General features: G+C 42.9%; 2 protein-coding genes across 2 annotated transcripts; one reads left to right on the top strand and one right to left on the bottom strand.

Annotated features, from left to right (window-relative positions):
* The first annotated feature begins 241 nt into the window (after positions 1-241).
* On the top strand, positions 242-8,708 carry unk (unk zinc finger). Its single transcript, XM_041962547.1, has 15 exons — positions 242-463; positions 1,016-1,225; positions 2,738-2,914; positions 3,032-3,162; positions 3,815-3,950; positions 4,058-4,175; positions 4,272-4,356; positions 4,457-4,761; positions 4,900-4,965; positions 5,057-5,240; positions 5,341-5,442; positions 5,574-5,759; positions 5,842-6,023; positions 6,171-6,431; positions 6,736-8,708. Exons 1-15 carry the CDS (start codon positions 315-317, stop codon positions 6,889-6,891), a joined length of 2,448 nt encoding a protein of 815 aa, XP_041818481.1. The 5' UTR covers positions 242-314; the 3' UTR covers positions 6,892-8,708.
* On the bottom strand, positions 8,149-20,287 carry unc13d (unc-13 homolog D (C. elegans)). The gene is made up of 34 exons (XM_041962546.1): positions 20,156-20,287; positions 19,237-19,263; positions 18,248-18,304; positions 18,082-18,138; positions 17,890-17,997; positions 17,722-17,781; positions 17,444-17,510; positions 16,278-16,458; positions 16,135-16,179; positions 15,974-16,045; positions 15,824-15,893; positions 15,632-15,736; positions 15,275-15,367; positions 15,073-15,173; positions 14,584-14,701; positions 13,896-14,017; positions 13,721-13,811; positions 13,580-13,636; positions 13,362-13,459; positions 12,852-12,903; positions 12,617-12,747; positions 12,041-12,158; positions 11,805-11,957; positions 11,614-11,709; positions 11,323-11,529; positions 11,130-11,204; positions 10,961-11,040; positions 10,716-10,830; positions 10,362-10,433; positions 10,174-10,257; positions 9,963-10,083; positions 9,750-9,873; positions 9,410-9,630; positions 8,149-8,816 (listed from the first exon to the last, which is right to left on the bottom strand). The coding sequence occupies exons 1-34, from the start codon at positions 20,213-20,215 to the stop codon at positions 8,704-8,706; spliced, it is 3,351 nt and encodes a 1,116-aa protein (XP_041818480.1). The 5' UTR covers positions 20,216-20,287; the 3' UTR covers positions 8,149-8,703.
* Positions 20,288-20,723: the final 436 nt, after the last annotated feature.

The following is a 20,723-nucleotide window of genomic DNA, read 5'->3' on the forward strand; positions in this document are numbered from 1 at the left end:
ACAAAAACATAAACTCATCGCTCATTTCCCCATGTTTCAGGCTTTAAAACAAGTTATATGTTGCTCTGTAATGTATTTTCACAGTAAACGATTTAATCTCGTGTGGGTGTCATGATCTGCACAATCATTTGTTAAATTATGATTAAACTTCATGTCCCACAGTTCCCTGTTGTCCCTGCTTGTCCCTTCGCTACTACTTCCTCCTGCCTTGCGCAAGCTCACATCGTTGTAGAATGCGGATTTCGAAGCTAATAAGAATAGCTAGCCAGTAAGCTAAAAACAAGGTTCTTGTTGTTAGGCTTCAAACGGGTAAAATGTCTAAAACACACTCACAGCCCCCGTCATCTTCGGCAGCGACGACTACCGGGGGACCCTCCTCGTCCTCTTCGTCTTCGCCCGCAGGGGGCTCGACATCTCCCGCAACCGTGTTGAACGTGCAGCCCGAGAAACCTCAACATTACACGTACGTAGCTAGTTAGCTGGATTAGCTAGCTAAGTGTACACAACCTCACGTGTAGTTGCATATACCAAACCACAGCTAAATTTTATTGGAAAAATTGAGTGAATGATAAGCCTCATAGTCTTTAGAATGACTGAACCAAGACTTTTTAGCGATAATGTGCGTATTAACCGAAGCAGGTCTCGAGAAAGAGGCCTAACGTTACTCTCTTAACAGTAGCCATTTCTTACAAGCTCTGTGGCACAACACAGTTCAAGTTCTGTATTTCTGAATGTGTCGCAATGCTGCTTAAACCCGCTAGTTTAGTTACAATACTGTACATATTACTGTATAAATTTGGTTTTCGAGGGAAGACGTTTACCACTGTGACAGACAATTATGTATTTGTTATAAGTCTATGACAAATAGGGAGTCCCTAAAATCATAATCACTACAAGCAAGAAAAGTGGATGTATAGTCAATTGACATGATTATACTTTAAGACACAGTAAAAGGCAGTAACATTGTCCGGAAATGTATTCTCACTCTCCTGTTGTTTCCCCCTCTCTCTCCCAGATATCTGAAGGAATTCAGAACTGAGCAGTGCCCCCTGTTTGTACAGCACAAATGCACCCAACACAGGCCTTTTTCCTGTTTCCACTGGCACTTCCTGAACCAGCGGCGGCGCAGGCCCATCCGCAGACGGGACGGGACCTTCAACTACAGCCCAGATGTTTACTGTACCAAATATGATGAGGGAACAGGCACCTGTCCTGATGGAGATGAGTGAGTGCAAATGAGGTTTTAGTGCTGTGCTATACTGCTTTCACATATGTTTGCATAGTTATGCATACATTTAACATTAAAACTCACATCTGCGAATTGCACAACTAGCCACACTGTATTTGGGAAGCTGATATGGTGGCTGATTGTGACACATTTGTGTAAAATACAGCCTGTTTCACTTTTTCTAGTTAGTTGTGTAGAAGTAACTTGCAGTGAAAACAAAGACTTGGCCTTTTGTCAGAAAGGTCAAACTCAAAATGGTTAAACCTTGCTGGTATCCGAAGCATTGTCCCTGTGTCATCTCTAATATTTGTAGGCCTTTTACATTGAATTTGAATTGCTCGATTGAAACACCAGAATGTGTAGAGCATTGAATGGCAAAGGACCTTTTTCAACTCAATGAAAGACAATGAAGTAGTGTTTGAGGATACTCCCTATCCTCAATTGTAAGTAAAGCTGAACAGCTTCAAGAATAGTGTCTGATGCGTCGTTTTTTCCAGTGAGCGTTAGCATCTGAACACAGCCACTCTGTGGGTCACTTTTACACTGAATGCGAGCCATTACGGTCGTTCTTGCATTCAATTGGTGACGTTGACAAAGGGAATGTAAATGCAAGAATCAAAGTTGATTGAGGGTTAATCTGGGATGTCTTCAATACATGCTAACAAACCATTCTGTAGTGTGCTAAGTGAACACTTCGAACGATTCCTCTTCCAGCTCTCATCCCAAAATGCGTAGTTGCAGAGACAAAAACTCAACGTTACACAGAGGTGGGAAGAGTTCTGAAACTTTAGAAATGAAAAGTTTAGCTGCTAATTGCTTTAGTATGTCTTTTTATGTGGTTTTGGTATGGCAAGAACCGTAACATTCTGGAATTATTATATAGTTGTAGTGTTTTACAATAAAACTAGCACATGGCTTGTCTGCTGCAGACGTTGCTAACAACTTTTAGAGTGCCAGTGTTTTGTGCAGGGCTCCTTTGTATCTCATATCAGCAGGGATTGTAGCTGTGCAGCTCGGTATAATACAAAGTTGTTGTGCTGTGAACTCCAGACATTTATGTCTTATTGAAGTCATAGTTGCATCTGCCTTTTATATCTAAAAACCAACAACTGCGTTTCACTGTATTTCTGCATGTAAAATAATGTTGCATATAGTACATCTGAAACGATTAGTAGAATATTTGATAAGCCAGAACATTCTTTTTCAAAAACGATTCATTGTTTGAGTCACCTTTCAAGCAAAAATTGAGCTTCTTAAAAGTGAGGATTTGCCAGTTTTCTTTGTTGTATCATTATAAAAGGAAAGTTTGAGGGTTTTGGGATTGTTAGGTAGATTGTTAGGAGTTGGTCGTTTTTATAGGTGAAACTATTATTGATCAATCAAGAAAGTAATCTACATATTCATTTCTAATTAGAAAAATCATGAATTGCAGCCCTTGTGTGTAATATAATGTATTGTCTTAATGTTTGTATCCATGTTTTGAATGTAATTTTTTTGTTTGTGTTCCAGATGCCCATTTCTACATCGGACAGCAGGTGACACAGAGCGCAGATATCATCTCCGCTACTACAAGACGGGATCATGTATCCACGAAACAGATGCAAAAGGCCACTGCAGCAAAAACGGCTCCCACTGTGCCTTTGCACACGGATCACATGACCTGCGCAGCCCTGTTTATGACATCAGGTGCCAAAAGAACGTCATTGTCACGCAACCAACCGACAGATCAGTTTCTGTATGTATATCTGTGCTGAAGTTGCTTGCGCAGTTTCTTTACACCGTTTTTTTTTTTTTTTTTTACAGGGAAGTGCAGGTAATGGAGTCTCAGGGAGGCTCGGGGGCCACAGAGGGAGGTGGAGGAGATGGACAGTCAGGACAGGCAGCAAGTACAGCCCTCATAGAGAAGATCCTGAGTGAGGAACCACGCTGGCAAGGTAAATCTGTGTTACAGCACTTAAGCAGGAGTCGAGACCAAAATCAGCCCAGTATCAAATTAACGCAAGGTGCTGCATTGGTGGGGTTTGTTTAGAGGTGAGGCATGAAATATGATCCAGAAAAGTCTAGTTTGATAACCGATGTAGTTCAGCCTTGTGTTTGTTTGTCTGTTTGTTTGCTGGAGGTTCCCACAGTGCATTCCAGTCTGGCCAGACTAGGGCTACATTTTTTCAGATAGGGCTTAAGTTGGCATAAATGTGGCCTTAATTAAAGACCAATTTCATCCGACACATTTCTAGCTGTTGGGGTATGTGATACTGAAACACTGTTGATGATTGGGTGTAAAGAGGCAGATGTTTAGTGCAGCTGTATGTCTTTTGTGTGTGTGTGTGTTTTTCCTTTTGTGTATCTGTTGTATAAAAAGCACAATACCATTGACCTATTTTATTGTGGTTATGGGAACTGTCTACTTCATATCTTCATATCTAACACTGCTGAACCCTGAAGTGCAGTGAAAAACAGCCTCCTGCTTTTTTCTCTGTTTGGAGGATCTCCAGTCATTTTCCTCTCAGATATCTTGATCTGATGACTCTTGACCAGCTCACCATCTGCTTGCCTCACTGGCTCATTCTGTTTATATCAACTCTTTAGAAAACAACTACGTGCTGTCCCACTACAAGACAGAACTCTGTAAGAAGCCACCTCGTCTGTGCCGTCAAGGTTACGCCTGTCCATACTACCATAACAGCAAAGACAGGAGGCGCAGCCCACACAAGCACAAATACAGGTGCTCCATTACATCATGTAAAAGGAAAATATTTGAAGGCCATGTGCTGTTTTTGCCCGATCGTGGATGTGTTCATCAAAGTTGCTGTCATGTTCTTGCCGTCGCAGAGCGTTGCCATGTCCAGCTGTGAAGCAGAGTGAAGAATGGGGGGATCCCAGTAAATGTGAGGGAGCAGAGGGGTGTCAGTATTGCCACACAAGAACGGAACAACAGTTCCACCCAGAGGTTTGTCTGTTTCAGCTGATAGAATCCTTAAAGAATCCAAACCAGAAATAACAGGAGATTGATATGAGTGTGTGTTGATTTGTTACTCTGTCACAGATCTATAAATCCACTAAGTGTAATGACATGCAGCAGTGTGGCAGCTGTCCCAGAGGGCCCTTCTGTGCCTTTGCTCATGTTGAAAGTAAGTCGCCACAAGACATTTCCTCTCAACAGCCATCTCATGATTCATTTTGCAATTTAACGTTCTATTTTTTAATTTTGCTTTTTAAAACCTCCTCCAGAGCCCTTTGTTCCAGAGGAGCCTTCATTCCCCACACCAAGCTCCCCTCCACCCCCCAGACCTCCAGACCCTCTTCCTGCCCAGGAAGCTTCAAGTCCCAGCAAACACAACATGGGGCCTGGGCCTGGTGCTGGTTCTGTTTCAGACCCCTTCTCCCCATGTGCAGGATCATGTGTTGCAGAGCAGGGACTGCTGGGAAGTGTTCTGTCCCTGTGTGAGGATGGGAGTGGAGGAGCCGAGCCCCTGTCTCCTTGGGCAGGAGAGGGAGGGTACTGCAGAGCGCCCGGGTTTGAGAGAGAGGATCAGGTGAGAAGGCAGAGAAGAAAAGGAGCGACATGAGCTTTATGAGATGCTATGAAATGAAACAAGGAAAGTCATCCCTTCACAAAGAGGCTTGTCCTGCAGGTTTTCCTGTCATCACTCTTATATTGTTTGTGTTTGCAGGCTAAGCAAAGGAGTTTTGCTCTTGAGCAGCGCAACAGAGAACTGTCATCAACACAAAGCAAACAGGTACAAATACAACCTCAAACTCGAGGTGTTGCTGTTGTTTTAGCTAACACCTGTTCTCTAAATACCGTGTTGCACACTCTTTCTCCTTCAGGACTTGTTAGTGTTTCTGCCTGTAGGCAGCCCCTTGAGTCTGTCCTCCAGCATCCCCTCCAGTCTGGCCGCCACCCCGCCCAGCCCCGCTCCTCTCGGACCACCGGGATCCAGCATCTCCTCAGGCATGAACGCTAACGCCCTGCCCTTTTACCCCACCAGTGAGACTGTAGAGTCAGTTGTTGGTAAGTGAAGATGTATAAAATTCTGTTGTTCAACTTTTGAGGCAGTTAAGGTCTATAACTGTAAATATGACAAATTGTTCCGGTGTTTCATGTGTTGTAGAGTCAGCCCTGGATGATCTCGACTTGAATGATTTTGGTGTGTCGGCGTTGGAGAGGAGCTTGGAGAGCAGCTCTGCTCTGCCCAGCGTGGGAGTTATGCTGGGTATTTCAAAGACACAAGAATAAACACACAGAACTACATTCAGTTTGAATATGAACACATGTCCATCATTTTACAGTATGCACATGCACAATAAACATCACTCATGATTGTTTGTCTCTCTGCCTTTACAGGAGGTAGCCAGTTTCAGAGTTCTGCCCCAGTCAATATCCCAGGATCCTTTAGCAGCTCTGCTCCTTTTAGCTCCCCTTCACCATCTCCCCCAATCAGGCCACACGCTTCACCGTTCTTTTCTACTCACCTGTCACAACCTGGCCAATCAGAAAGCACCTTCTTGGGACCATCTCATAGCTCTTTAGGTTTGTGGAGTTTGATTCAGGACATCAAGTGCTGAATTAAGGGTCAATATGATTTTGTTGAAATTTTGTCTTTTCATTGTAGGTCTGAATGGTATGAGCAGTAACATCTGGGAGCATTTCCCATCAGGCCAGGGATCCCCTGGCACACCCCCCACCCTTCTGCCCTCTGGCCCCTGTGCAGAGACTTCCAGGCTCAAACAGGAGCTGGAGGAAGCCCATAGGGCACTGAAGCAGTGGGGTCACAGCTGGAGACACACAGCTCAGGTAGGTAGGTAGTGGGGCATTTGTGCATGCAACACTGTGATATAGCTGTCTGAGTCTGTGCAGTGACCTGTATGTTGATGCACATTGCAGTGGCTGCGGAATATTATTACAGTTTTAAATTAATACTATGTATTCTGCCTCCTGTAGTCATGGGCTGCGCTAAAAGCAGATGCAGAGGAGTCCCGTGCCCATGCAGCACGTTTAGCAGTGGAGGCAGAGAGGGCCAGGCAGGCTGAGGAGGAGGCACAGAGGCAGGCTTCTCTCCTGCAGGAGGCGCTGGAGAGCTTAAGGAGTGGAGACAATCCCCATCTAGCACTGCACCAACTCCAGCTACTACACCGACTGCCCCTGGAGTCAGTCCTCAGTTTGCAGGCTCAACTCTGTAGCTGCTTACATGCTGTGGAACAGGTAATACCACAGACTCATAACTCACTTGCACTTTAGTGAACCTAAAGAAAAAAAACTAAACTTTTATGGCATTTAAACTAAACTTATATGAAGAAACTATGCTCTGACTTTCAGCTCAGCCTTGCTGGTAGAACTGGTCTATTTTTTTCACCCACACTAGCTATGTTTTTGTTGGTCTTTGTTGACCTTAATTGTTCCTCTTACAAAACAGTGGTGAACACCTTGTGTGGTCCCTGAAATCGTCCCAGTTTCCCAGCTTAAGGTGTAAGTTTGAGGTCTAAATGTTTTCCTCTGTTTTTCAAAGGTGGTGTACAGGAAACAGAGACAGTGCTGTGTGACGTGTGGAGAGCAGGGCTCAGTGTCCCTGCCCTGCGGCCATGGACTACAGTGTGAGAGCTGCTCCACCTCGACAGAGTGCCCGCTCTGCCCTGAACAGACCCTGGAGCAGCAGCTCTCTTGACCTCACAACATACTTGGACCACCACAGACCACCACAGATTCCAGACCAGTCAGTCCTGATTCCACTGATACCAGCCTTTGATTTCAGCCGCCATTCAAACTTATGTCGAGGTCATTTTTATAATGTGGTAACCACACGAGCACTGATCTGGTTTTGTATTTTTTAGATAATGTTTACTGAGGAAAGACCAGTTTATTTAGCACAGGTCATGAAGCGAAAGCCCTAAATATTTAATTTGGGATGAATCATTTTTCAAGTGTTACCCATGGAACACCAGTACATTTTACTAGTTATTGCTCTTGACCAGCAACACTGTTCTTTACCACTGTTCTTGATTTGTGAAAATAACTTCAAGACCTGCTGTTATTTCTTCTCTAACGCTACTATAAAACATTAACATACATAGTACTTAATCACATTTGATACATTTTAAAGCATAAGCTCACCCTCATGACATACTTCCAGAGTGTTATCTATCCATCTGGATAATGGGATTTCAGTGATGGGCCACGGTCCTCATAAACCACAATCCTTATAATCAACAGTATGAGGAAACATTTTAATGAGAAGTATTTTCTACTGAAGTAAACCTACTAATTGTATATGCCATATAGAATGAAGTATAACTGTGTTCATGGATGAGATGCATATGCTTTTAACATCACAGAAGTGAATGTAAAACTACAGTTGTCTTCTTGGCTGTGATGCTTGTCGGCCTCGTAGTGTCACTCTGCTGTGTGTCTACATCCAGTTCAGGGCAGCATGAGTAACTGCATTACAGTTTCCGGAAAGAGTCAAATATATTTGTGTTCTCTGACTGCAAAGATCTCAAAACTTTCTAGATGGATGGATGGCAGGGCAGCTTAGTTGTTTTTTGCTTTTCTATTTGAAGGCGATGAGCTGTCTTAACTCAATCAACAGGTCTGACTGAAAACACTTACAAAGGTCATAGTATTTAGTTTCATCCAGCATTGATCCTATACTGCTATAGCCAAAAGGGGGGGCCGTCATACCAGTCTGCTGGTAGCGCTGGGCTAGCTATTGTTTTAATTTTCATTGTTTCCATAGTTTTTTTTTTAGCTAAAGAAATTTAAAATTGTCAATTACTGTTGAATAATAACAAAATATTTAAAAATGTAGTAATATTTGTTTAAAATGACAACAGATGGCCTCTGTTAAAGCACTCAGGTTTTCTCTAATGTTCTTCTACATAAACTGGAAGAGGAAAGCATGTAAACGCAATCAAGGCAAATGTACTCAGTCAACTTGTGTAGTCTTTAATTTTTATTTTAACGCTTTTCATGTAAACTCAAACATACACATTTTTGTTAAAACCGGCTCATTTGTGTAAAATCAACGTGTGACAGGTTTCTCTGCCAAAATTTTTACATTTGTAGTAACCTTTGACATTTCAGTTTGTCAAATGTAGTCTAATGTGTGTGTGTGTGTGTGTGTGTGTGTCTATATATATTTATATGTATATATATATAGATATCTGTCTATCATCTATCTATATATATATGTATGTACGTATATGTATGTATACACACAAAGTTAAGCAATGTCATACTTATCTCTTGCACTGATTAGAAAAACATCAGGAAGCAGACAGATATGTAAAGGCTTTGAGGTTTAAATGCGGGTGTGAAAGTGTCCATGATCACTGTGATGGTCTCCATGCTCTGCATACTGTGCACACACAACTCATCCAACACCAGTGTTTCCCTCTGAGTGGATTTTTCCCTTTGTTTTTGGTACAGATCATTAAAACAAATTGTATATTTTTGGAGGAAGAAATTGTCTGTGTGTTTGTTACGGTTGAATCCCCTCCTGCGACTGTTTCTCTCTCTGTCTTCGCTTCTTCACAAAGGCCTGAGCCTCTCGCTCTCCTTTCCTGGACTCCAGTAACCTCAGAATGCTGTCCTCTGGAAAATATACACAGAGACTTGGACTCAGGACTTGCAGGATAGGCACACCACCACTTTCCAAAATCTTTTGCCAAGACAAAACTGCTGAAATTCTAATGGTTTTACGTGGATAGTAAGGACTCAACACCAATAATATCCAACTGACATGTTTATACCAATATCTTAAACTGCTAAATGCTCCACTAAACTGGAAATGGCATTGATGAGGGCGGTGCTATTGCACCAAAACAGTAAAGGTAGATGGCTTCACACCAAAACAATGAGATAAAGAGATAAAGATGATGAAGATGATGAACACGACTGTCCCACGGTTAGTTTTAGAACACGGATTAATGCAGCTTCAAGGCAGGCCCTCTTTTATTACGCACGTCTTAAAGTTTTGTCACTTTTGTGCTTATATTTAGCATATTTTTAATCAGTGTATAATAAGATTAAGCAAATGTTATTTTAGCACACATCTGGGGGCAGATAGTATTTAAGCACAGGAATACTGTATTCATTACACAGAGAGTGGGAGAAAAAGGGTCATTTTTTCCCCAGAGCCCCTCAGCAGGTTAATCCACTGGTGTAAACCCAGTGATGGATCATACCATTAGGTTTAGGATGCATCAGAGGCAGTCGGATCTGAGCAGGGATGGCGTCTGGCAGTGTGCTGAGTCCATCTTCTTCCTTTTCTCCAGCAACTCCTGGAATGGCCTTGAGGGCCAGGAAGGCCTCGCCTTCAAAATCATCTGTCCTCAAGGTGTCATGATCCAGAACTGTCACAACCAGGCAAGTGCCCTGAGTCTGGCACTGGTCCAGGGACACCATGCTGTGATATGAAGGAGACAGAGCAGAGGATGGAGGTAAAGGAGGTTAGAAACATCCGAAAAACACACGGCTACACGGGTTCACAGGCGAGAAGACCTTACAACAACAACAACAACTTACAATTCAAAGGCCTCATCAAAAAGAGGGTTGAGATCACAGCTTTTGATCTGAGTGCAGCGAGGCTCTACCTCAGGAAAAATGTGGTTTGGCTCCAGGCACAGCTGCACAAATGGATCGCTAAAACCTGGCAAAAGCATCAAAGCACTGGGTCATCAGGAGAGGTCACGCAGCAATTAGCAATGCACATTTTCTGATTGCTCAGCATGGTTTTACCATTAGAGTCCATTGGTAAGAGGTTGACTGCATTCAACACCTCAACTCTGAGTCTTTGGTCTGATCTCCTGTAGGATGTGAGGAGGGTGACCGCGCCATATTTCTCTCCACTGTACACGTTCTGTTGCGCAGAGGAGAAACAGACAGAAAAAGGTTGAACAACTAGCATGAGTTTGCCAAAGCCTGAGCAGTTTTTTTTTGCAGGCCTCACCTGCTCCCATATTTTCCTTTCAAGGAACTTCTCCACGAGCTGCCGGCTGCTCAGAGAGTTGTGAGTCAGGTGAGCTTTGAGGACCTGGACACAGGAGAGAAATATGGGACACGTTCTCTTTTTCATTTGTTCTGAGGAAAAAAGAGAAGACTGAATGACATGAATCCGCTCTGTCTTCAGTTACTCACCTTGTACTCATCAGAGTGGAGTGCGTTCAGAGGAAGCCCGTTTCCCTCAGCATGGAAGCACTGCTCCAAGCACTGAAATTCACACAACAGGTTTTCACATATCAGTTTTCGTGCAGATTAAAGAAATAAGATAAATAGATACTATAATGCTAATTACCTGTCTCCCACTGCTTACAATCTTTATGCTAAGCTAAGATACAGGGTCTGACTATAGCTTCTTCTCAGCAAGAAAGCAAATGAGCACATTTCCCAAAATGTCAAGCAGTTACCGTAAGTAAATTCTATCTGAGCTGAAGTGTATAAAAGCTCTCTTCTGCCCTGGTAGTCAAGACAACCGCATGGCTGAGGACCAACCTGCAGTGTGTACAGCAGTCTCTGGCAGAACACCATGAGCCTGTCTTGCTGAGGATGCTGAGTAGCCACCTGGTAGAGGATCTTCACTGAGTTATTCCACAAAGGAGTCAGGAGACTGGACATGAGAGGAAAAAAACAGTGACACTGCTTCACGCAGGCTGAAAAACTGGAATCAACACAAGTAACACACTGAACCATCAGAGCTCACAATGAAAGAACCGCGAGGTTATAGTCAGGCCTCGTACCTGTTGAAGTTCTCTTGAACCAGGTTTTCATTCATGTACTGCAGCTCTTGCTCCAGGTAGGCCATCAGAGGTGCTGCGGCCTAAAACAGAGAAGAGGCTGGAAATCAAGCATATGTGTGATACAGAAGGCATCTGTATTCGAGTTAAAGTGACAGTGGTGGTCACCTACATCCTCTGTGGACTTGGAGGGAATCCTGCGCCTGGTAGACATGCTTCTGACTTGAGTCTCAATGTCTGTGTTTAACTAATTGGACACAGAGGGCAGAGGGAGGGGTCATGTTGAAGGCTTTGCTATACTATATATCATCATTTCATTTTCAAGGATGAACTGATGATCAGACGTTACGTGTTGAATGTCACACCTTTTTACCAAGCGTGTCCAAAGCGGAGCGAATCTCTCGGCCGAGGACGCTCTGGGCTTGCTGCAGCTGTGAGGGCAGTGTGTTGTTGAACTGGCTCTCCCCGATGACATTTTGGGTCCGGTCTCGAAGCCCTGTCCAGTTCAGCTGTGTAGGGAGTCGGGTGAGCACTGACCTCAAGTGCTCCAAGTCATTCACCACCACGCACAACTGCAGACAGAGTGGAAGATTGGAGATGTGTATGACGTAGCATTAGAAATGCCTCCTGGGAGGTTTCTCCTTGACTGTGCTTACCATGTTGATGGCGCTGCCGTGGTCGGAGTTCTCAGACAGCACCCTGACCCTCTCCTTCAGGATGTGACAGTAGTTCACCACAATCTTACACACATCCTGAAAACACACAGAAAGCAGTGGTAGACCACAGCCAACTACTTGTGACCAGCATAACATCTGATTAGGACCGTGTTAATGGCAGAACACTGCACCTCAGTGAGTTTGACCATGAGCATGAAGGCCTCCTCGGGGTCAGGCCAGGACAGCTGCTCCCACAGCTGACAGATAGGCTGGATGCATGCCACCAGGTCCACTGCTGAGGAACTGTGTTTTATGGGCACGGCTCCAGACTGCAGGGGCTGGAGCTGAGAGCGCAAATCAAAACACACCTTTATAATACTACCTGAAATAAAGTGCGCTTATTGTAATAGCAAAGCTCAAGCGTTACCTGGTCTACCTGCACCGCCCTCTCCACCCTGTCCTGAGTTGTGGCGAATGCCTGGTTCAGCCAGTAAGGCAGAGCCTCTCTAAAGCCCTCTTGAAAGTTTGTCAGCTCAAGTAACCCCCTGAAACAACAGGAAAAGTAGTTGTAGTTGTATCTTGTAGAGTAATGATTCCCAGCTGGGCAAATTTGTACCTCAGAAGGTGCTTTGCAGTCTGCAGGAGAAACAGCAAACTACCAGCTATGACAGGCCGACTGCACAGTAAATACATGCAGTACAAGCATGTAATGAATGGATGAATAGGCAAAATAGAAAAAGTGGATGAGCAGCTGAAATGTGTGACCTTAATGCAGGCAGTTTATTATTATTATTATAACATAAAATTATTATAACAATATCCACTTATCTGTAATGTTACTGAACATCTACTTTAAAATGAGTCCAACTGAGCTAATTTGGAATATGACAGGTGAGGTTGATGCAAGTGGTACTTGAGCTTACCTGATAGGTAGGTGACAGTAACAGCTGTATGACAAACAAGAGTGGTTATAACTGCTGAAGAGTACGGTGTGATTACTGACCTTTTCTGCAGGAAAGCCTTGTCTTTGTGGATAGTCTGCAGGCTCAAGTAAACGGGGAACAGGCTGTTGGCTAGAGCCTGCTCCATCTGACCCTCGATCAGTGACAAGGTGTCCCTCACCTCTTTTGCAAGCTATGGAGATACAAGGAGAGAAAACGAGGTGAGATGAGGTGACTGATTAAAGGAAGTTCGTCAGGGAAACTGGAGGTTCAGGGGACTCAAATGGTTCCACTCACCAGGGAGTCAAACCTCTTATAGACGACAGTGAACACATCCACCTGCACAGCACTGCAACGATGAGAAAAAACATATTCATTATTACAAAAGCAAAAAACATTCCTTGTGTAATTTGGTTCCCCAATGAAAGACAAAGAGGCTAGTAAGTGTTTTTGGAAGCAGCTTTCTTTTTCCATGACGATCATAAAACTAAACAGGACCAAACAGGACTTAACTTCACTAACAGGGCCAGCCCAAAGGCCTCTCATGCATTAAATTCACTGTTGACAGTTTCACACGTCAAAAAAGCATATATACACATATATTAGTAAAATCATGAATGGTGGCTCCATTCCTTTAAGTGGGCCAGTCAGCCATGGCAGCTAGCCAGCCTATACAAAAACCAACACACCTGAACAGAATGCAGCCATGGCAAGTATTTATCAGTTCTACCTGGATACACCAAACATGCCTGTTGGTGGAAATAAGTCAGTGCTAATACATGTGATTGTCCTGTTGCCCCACCTTACCTGACAAACACCCGATTCCAGACATCCTTATTGTGTTTTATGTCTTCCTGCACCTCCCCAATCAACCTGGAGAGGGCGCCCACAATCTCTGACAGGTCCTGCATGGCAGCATGGTGGAAAAAATAACACGACTTTAGTACTGTGGTAAAAATTGAGAAGGCATATCAGCCTCAATTCAAACACCGCGTGAAGAAGTCGGATGGAGTGCTTGTCCTTACCTTAGTCATTGGCTGATGTAAACCCTTTTTGATGGTAAACCACTCCTGTGTACCTGACTGATAGAAAAGTCCCATCATAAGTTTAATGGAGACTGCAATATACAAACTGTTGGTCACAGCATCAATAGTATTATTACTGACCTGTATGGCATCTTTGACCTCATCATGTAACTCAAACTGAGCTGGGTTCAGTTTCTGAAACGCCCGAGTCTTACAGATCTGGACCAAGATTCTGAAAAATAAACACACGTGTTGCTTAATCTATGTATTTAATTACTATGTCAGCAGTTATATAAACACACATAGCAATGTGTACCTGAGCAGTGTGTGTAGTTTCGGGGTAGCGCTGGGAGTTGGGGGGAAGATGTCTCTGTATTTGGCCACCAGACACAGCCCATACTGCAGGAAGCCATGAAGAGAGTCCCCAAGTTCCTGTTTCTGTCAACACAGTGCAACACCTTTCTCAACACTCATGTATGCCTAGATAGGAACTCCTGGTTTCGTTTTCATATTTCAGTAAGGGAGCCAGGAGAATCTGGCACGAAAGAGCTGCCAACAGTCCACAAAATAAAATAGTATAAGATTGATAAATTCATGATATGGTTGCAACAATCAGTGAGCAGCAGTGGAGGAAGTTTTCAGATCCTTTGCTTAAGTAATCAATTCATTTCACAGTGCAAAACAATGCAAGAGGTACAGTTAAAGTTCTGCATTCAAAATTCAGCTTTTTAAGAATATAGACCTTTTCTACTTTTAATAGCCACCACATACATTTAGCATTATTATTACCGAAACAGTAAAATGTAAGTATCGTGTTGATGTTCTAGCTTCTCGTGTAACTAATTTAAGTGTATGTAAAATCTTTGTCTGCAGAGTAACTAGTAACTACAGATGTCAGACAAATGTAGTACAGTACACTATTTGCCTATGAAATGTAGCAGAATACAAGTATAAAGTAGGGTAAATGTACTTCCCCTCAGTGCCAATGAAGTGAGCATGGATACCTGTTGGTATGGCAGCTCCTGCTGGTGCCAGTGGTACTCTATGCTGGTCAGCTGCTGGAACAGCACGGACGAGTCCACCTCTAAACTCTGGTACAGCTTGCTGTAAGCCACCCACTTCCTGTCAGGGATGCACACATCCACAAACGTGCTCAGCGGAGCAACAGAAAGACAAACGTGCAACACACATCGTAGTGGTGACACAGAGCTGGACGATATGTTTGAAGCCCCTATCATGATATTAATACAAAATGTTATTGGAATTTGATATACACCGGCAAGTGCATGTGAAATTCTTTCAAATCTCTAATGCAATTAATAATAACATCAATTACGTTTCATCTTTCAATCATTCCTCTGGACAGTGGAATTTTATAAAAACTGCACTATGAATCATATTTATAATGCATCTCTTAATACTAATCTGTCTAAACACTGGTATACTCTCATATAATCTGCTATCAGTCTGATGGATATTAACATGATGCTTACGCCAGGTCCTGAAGGAAAGGTGAGAGGTCATTCTGTGTAGCGTAGAGCTCCAGCAGAGTCTGAGCCTCGCCACACAGTGCCCCTTTCCACGGAGCAGAACTCTGAGAGAGGCCGAACAAGATGCAGGAGTTGACAAGAGAGAAAGAAAATAAGAGACATAAACAGGCTTCTAAGAAGAACCAAGAGTGTGCTTGTCCTTTACCTGCTGCTTGGAGATGTAAGCCTGGACAAACTGCTGCAGAATCCCACAGTAGTTGATGTAAGCACTGCGACCGGCACTCAGCGTCCCGTCTCTCTGTCAGTCAAAAACAATCTTCAAGTTGTCACATTATTGTCATATTATATGTGTTATACCACACGCTTGTTTCTCACACTTGTGTTTTTAACTTCACGAGAGGCCAGAAATTCCAGTTCCTGTTTCTGTACAAATTTCGCCATCAAAGAGCAGGTACATGATATTTCATCTGTGCACGTTTATTCTAACAGATGCTTCCATGCACAAATGCAACACGTGTACATAGAATCAAACAGTGTTACGGGACGGGAATGCACTTTTCACCGATTTGTGGATGAACTTGAGGTTCAGGTGGCACTGGCCTCGGTCAGGATAGGTCTCTGTTCTGGGCTCCAGATTGTACCAGTTGTCCTCAGTACAGTGGAGATCCTGGAGTGGAGATGATGCACATGGTTATTAGACCAGGAAGACAGTGAAGAGTAAAGCAGCAGAAATGAAAATCAAAACATTTACTACCTGAAGTTTGAGGACAACCTTTCCCAAAAAGTCATCCGTGCCTTTCTCCTTTTTGGCCTCCTTGATCATCCTAAACGAGTACAAGTACAAAGGTTGACCTGCTTTGTGTGGTTAGCTGTATGTGTGTGAGTCACATGGAGAGCGCCATACCTCCTTAAACTGTTTAAGTTGGTTTTGATCTCCTCTAGTTTCTGAGTGAGTGAAACCTCTTCATCCTTGTCCCTGAAACAGAAATGGTGCTGTTAAAGTGAAATGTGATGAAGGGGAAGACCTCAAAACACAAACAGTGGAGCTCTGGGTGTTTTCCTCACCACATCTCAAGGTGGAAGCTGGCGTTGGCGATGTCTCCAAACTCTCTGAACCAAACAGAAAGAGTTTTAGGAAAAATGACATGTCAGCCTGGTTCACCTGACATAAATACACACATCAGATCGGACACCTGTGTGTGACTCACAGGATGAACGTTTGGTTCCAGATGGGATTCAGAGTCTGCTTCTTTACGTCCGTCCGGTAGATTTTGTCATCTGACACGGCGTCTTTTACGACAGATTTACAGGGTTTGGCTCTGGCCTGCCGTGTTCGACTCTCCTCCTCGTCCTCCAGTATGGTCAGGAGGCAGTACGGGTCACTGAAACCTGTTCAAAACCCACAAGAGCTCCCTGCTAGACTCAAGCCACAGTGCAGTAACAGCATTCTTTTCACAATTCACAGATTCAGACAACAGAAGACCGCACATACAGTTGACAAGAAGTGAAAGTGAAGGATGAAATGTCCACAGGAGAACAGAATGTCGCCTACAACACACCAGAGTCGAGGCAGGGAAACACCTCAAGCAACTACATTTCAGCCACAGAGTCGCTTTCACAATGTCACCTGAAGAGGGAATTTACTTTACAGTGCTAAATGCTAATTTCAGCATGCTAACATGCTGATGTTTACCATTGTAGTTTAACATGTTAGCATGCTAACATTTGCTAATCAGCATTAAAACAAAAAAATACAGCGGACAGGAATATCAATAACACTTTTTTTTTATTAAGGTACACATATTCACCATTAATTACCCTTATTAGCATGCATATAGTAGCATAGTAGCCCTTAATTAGCCATTATAAAGTACATATCAATGTATTATTCTGAGATTTAGGGGGGTTAGGGTTATTAAGGGTTGGAGTTATTAAGACCATAAATCATATACAATAACTTCCTTACCTACTATCAATAAGCAGTGAGTAAAAACTCTTATAATATGGTCATGTTGAATATCTTCAAATAAAATGTTAGCAGAATGTCATTAGTTTATTTGGTTGAAAACAAAAGGAGTGGACAATTTGGAATTTTTTCGGTAAATTCTGAGGGGAACATGTGTGCCTGTACTGAAAGTCAATGGCAATCCATTCAGTAGCTGTTGAGACATCTCACTCTCGAAAGTCCTTGGAATACCTCATCAGGGAACCATGGATGTGTCAGACAAACCAAAAAAACAACCAACCGATAGATTGAAATTGGTTTCCCTAGAGACCAGCTGCTAGTGGGGTTAAAAGGAGTACATCAAATTGAGCCCCAGTTATCTCATTATTTAAAAACTGTATGGTCTGCTGAGGTGAAGCAAGAACTCACCACTGACATCTTTTCCCAGAATTCCTTTGGCTTCCTTCACAGTGGCCATCAGGCAGTATACCGGGGGCTGTAAGGGTCAGACAGTTATTTAGTTACTTTCGTACTCAGAAATCCAGCTATTGCTGCCTCAAACATGCACATGACATCATTTTTGCCACTGGTAGCTTAAATAGAAGGTAGTGGAAAGTTAAGATGCTTGGTATGAGTGCTATAAATAGATATTAGGGGTCTCTAAAGGAACATTCATTGGAACAAACATGCTGACTTCCTTTTCTCACCTCTGTGCTCTGTACTTTCTCCATCAGACTGTTGTGCTCTGACTCTGTCATAGTGAAAGCCTGGTAGATAGGACAGATCAGAACGAGAGGAAACAATTATCTGTAATCGTTGGTGCACCAGTCGTGGAGTTATGGGTGGTGTAATGTGTGAAGCTGATGAGTTTATACCTCCTTGATGAACTGGTGAAGCTGGCTATCTGTGAAGACCTCGGTTGATGAAGGGCTGCCCATCTTATGAGCGATGGTGTACAACAGCTCCTTATACAGAGGCTTCAGCTTTAATCAGAAAGAAATGGTGAGAGCTCAGCTGGGGGAAAAAAAAAACATTTTATGTGAAGTGCAGCAGATGAGTGATGATACCTCCACCTCCTTGTGTCTCCGTGCTTTCTCTTTTGGGTTTTCATCTTCCTTAAAATCCTAAAGGAGAAGAGCAGTACATTTTCTCCACGATTCTGTCAGCCGCATGAGTTAAATTAAGATATTTTAAGGTTAAATTTGAGGTATTTCGCCATGGGTTGTCACATACCCTCCTTTCTCGCAGTTTCCTAGTCAACCCCAGTTTCCGTACATGGCCCGGCGACAACTGACAAGAGAAACACAAAAGTCAGCCATGAGTAAAAACAGATACTTAAAGGGCCGTGCTAGTGACTTCACATGTTGTAGCTCATGTAGTCACGAATACTTCAAATTACTGTTGACTATTTTCCAAACCTTACTGCAGTGTAAATGTACTTAGGGTACAATCAATCAGAGTGAAAGTTAAAGGTCTACTCCGACTAGCATCACAGCAGAACAGGCTAAAACAGAATGATCATGAATGCACCAGAGGCAGAGCTATCCTGACTTCTAATGCTGAAAAACAACAAAATCAACACAGAACTGATGTTTGCTATAATGGATTACACAACTGAACTGAAATGAAATCTTGTACAGACATATCAGGGTCCTCATAGGATGAATCTTTGAACCTTTCCTCTCGTGCCACCCGCAGGCCGAAGTTTTAACTTATCCAGTAAAATAACTCAACATCTACTGGATGTATGGTGCAACATCTTGTACAGACATCTATGTTGCTCAGAGGGAGTATCCTGATTATGTTGGTGATCCCCTCTAACGCCACCAGTTGCTCGTCATTTGTCTTTTGAGATAAATATCTTGACAGCTATCAGATGGAATGCTGTTAAATTTGGTACAGACATTCATGTCCCCCTGAGGATAACTTCTAATAACTCTGACTTTTCCTCTGGCGCCATCATTAAAACATTCGGTTTATGACCAAATACCAGCTAAACTAATGGCATTCCCATCAGCCTCAATTGTACTTCATGTTTACTGCTAATTAGCAAATGTTAAACTAAGATGGGGAACATGCTAAACGTCAATTAAGTCGTAAAAGTAGGGAGCTACAACTTGCAGAAAGACTGGTTTGGTCCATTGACACAAATCTTCTACAAGAAATACTGAAGAAATGACACATTGAAATGTAAGGCTATGCGGGCAGCTGATGTGTTTTACCTGTCTGAGTCTTGTTAAGCCGTGTTCCTGGAAAACAGAAGATAATGTTGCTTATGGCATGAATGAATACAGGGAATCTAGTAATGATTTCAAAGTACATAGTTCAATCACATCAAACTAAAACAATGAGGTATTTAAAGCTGACCTCATTTCACCGTCAGCTCTTTCAAAGAATGTGCAAAGAGACCTTCAGATCATTTTATTTTCGTTTCAACAACAACCATGTTTTTGATTATTGATAAGGCCGGCCTCTGTAAGGGACTTCCTCTATTGCTGATAATGAAGCAGGCCACTCAATACTTAAACCAAGAAAATTCACCTGAAAGGGAATGACAAGTAACCCATCCTAAAAATAAATATGCAAATGTGTCTGCACTCAGCCACATCACATGCACAACTGTTCTCATTAGATTTGTGTATAATAGCAACACTGGAAAACACTGTCTTCACTGTGTGCTCAAAACGTGACTCAATTAACCTTACATAGAGAAACAGAGTCTCCAAATGTGTTGACCGCCAACAATTGCAACATACGCAGAAGCATGCTGTATGGCTGTGTTCAAGCCAAATATGCTTCATTCTGCATCATATGATCCAAGCAGTACTACAGTACATCTAAAACACTCATGATTCACAGTCACTGCTTCTTGAAATAGAAACTTGGACAACACGAGTACAACACGAGTAACTCATATGACAATTTTAGGCTTAAGGATTTCTCAAAAAAGACAATTAGCAGTTAAAAATTTACACAAACCCCCCCTCAGGACGAAAGGAAATAATATCTTAATGTATTAAGATGCATCATCTGTGTGGCCATACGTCGACTAGGTGGTTAGTAACTGGCAGATATGAAACAAATATTCAGTATATTTCAGACATGTCAATACAGTATATACAAGCACTCAGTAGTCCATACCTGTTCAGGTGTTTGCAGGAGATTGTCTCCTGTGCTGCTGGCCTCACTTTGACTTGACATAATGATGCTAATATTTGACAGCCAGACTCCTGCCTGCTAAACCGATGTGCTGCGTGTGTGTGTGTGTGTGTGTGATAAAGGGAAGCTGTGTGTGAGTTGTGCTTCGATGAACTATCACACAGCAGCCGGAAGTCATCACTTCCTGTAGAAGGTGGTAACGTCAGTAACTGTGACTTATGACTTTTTTTCATCTAGCGCCCTACATTTTGTCTGAATGCAAAATAACAGACCTCTCTCGGCTGTGTTTGTTTCAAACACGCGCAAACCTGAACACACACACACACACATGCACACACTTCAAGCCAATGCACAAAATCCAAACTGTTTGTCCCCTTACTGGCTCCTTGGTTGTCATCATGGCAGGCATTATTAGCATGGATCCCATGATAAATCTAAATCCATGGTGCGACTCTCACATAACACATGATTAACTGCAGCTGACCGAGGTAATGAAACTCCATGTAACATGAGACAGTCCACAGCAGTCCACCTGTGTTTAGCCCTACCT

Source organism: Chelmon rostratus, chromosome 21 (genome assembly GCF_017976325.1).
Source record: "Chelmon rostratus isolate fCheRos1 chromosome 21, fCheRos1.pri, whole genome shotgun sequence".
NCBI classification, from domain to species: domain Eukaryota; kingdom Metazoa; phylum Chordata; class Actinopteri; order Chaetodontiformes; family Chaetodontidae; genus Chelmon; species Chelmon rostratus.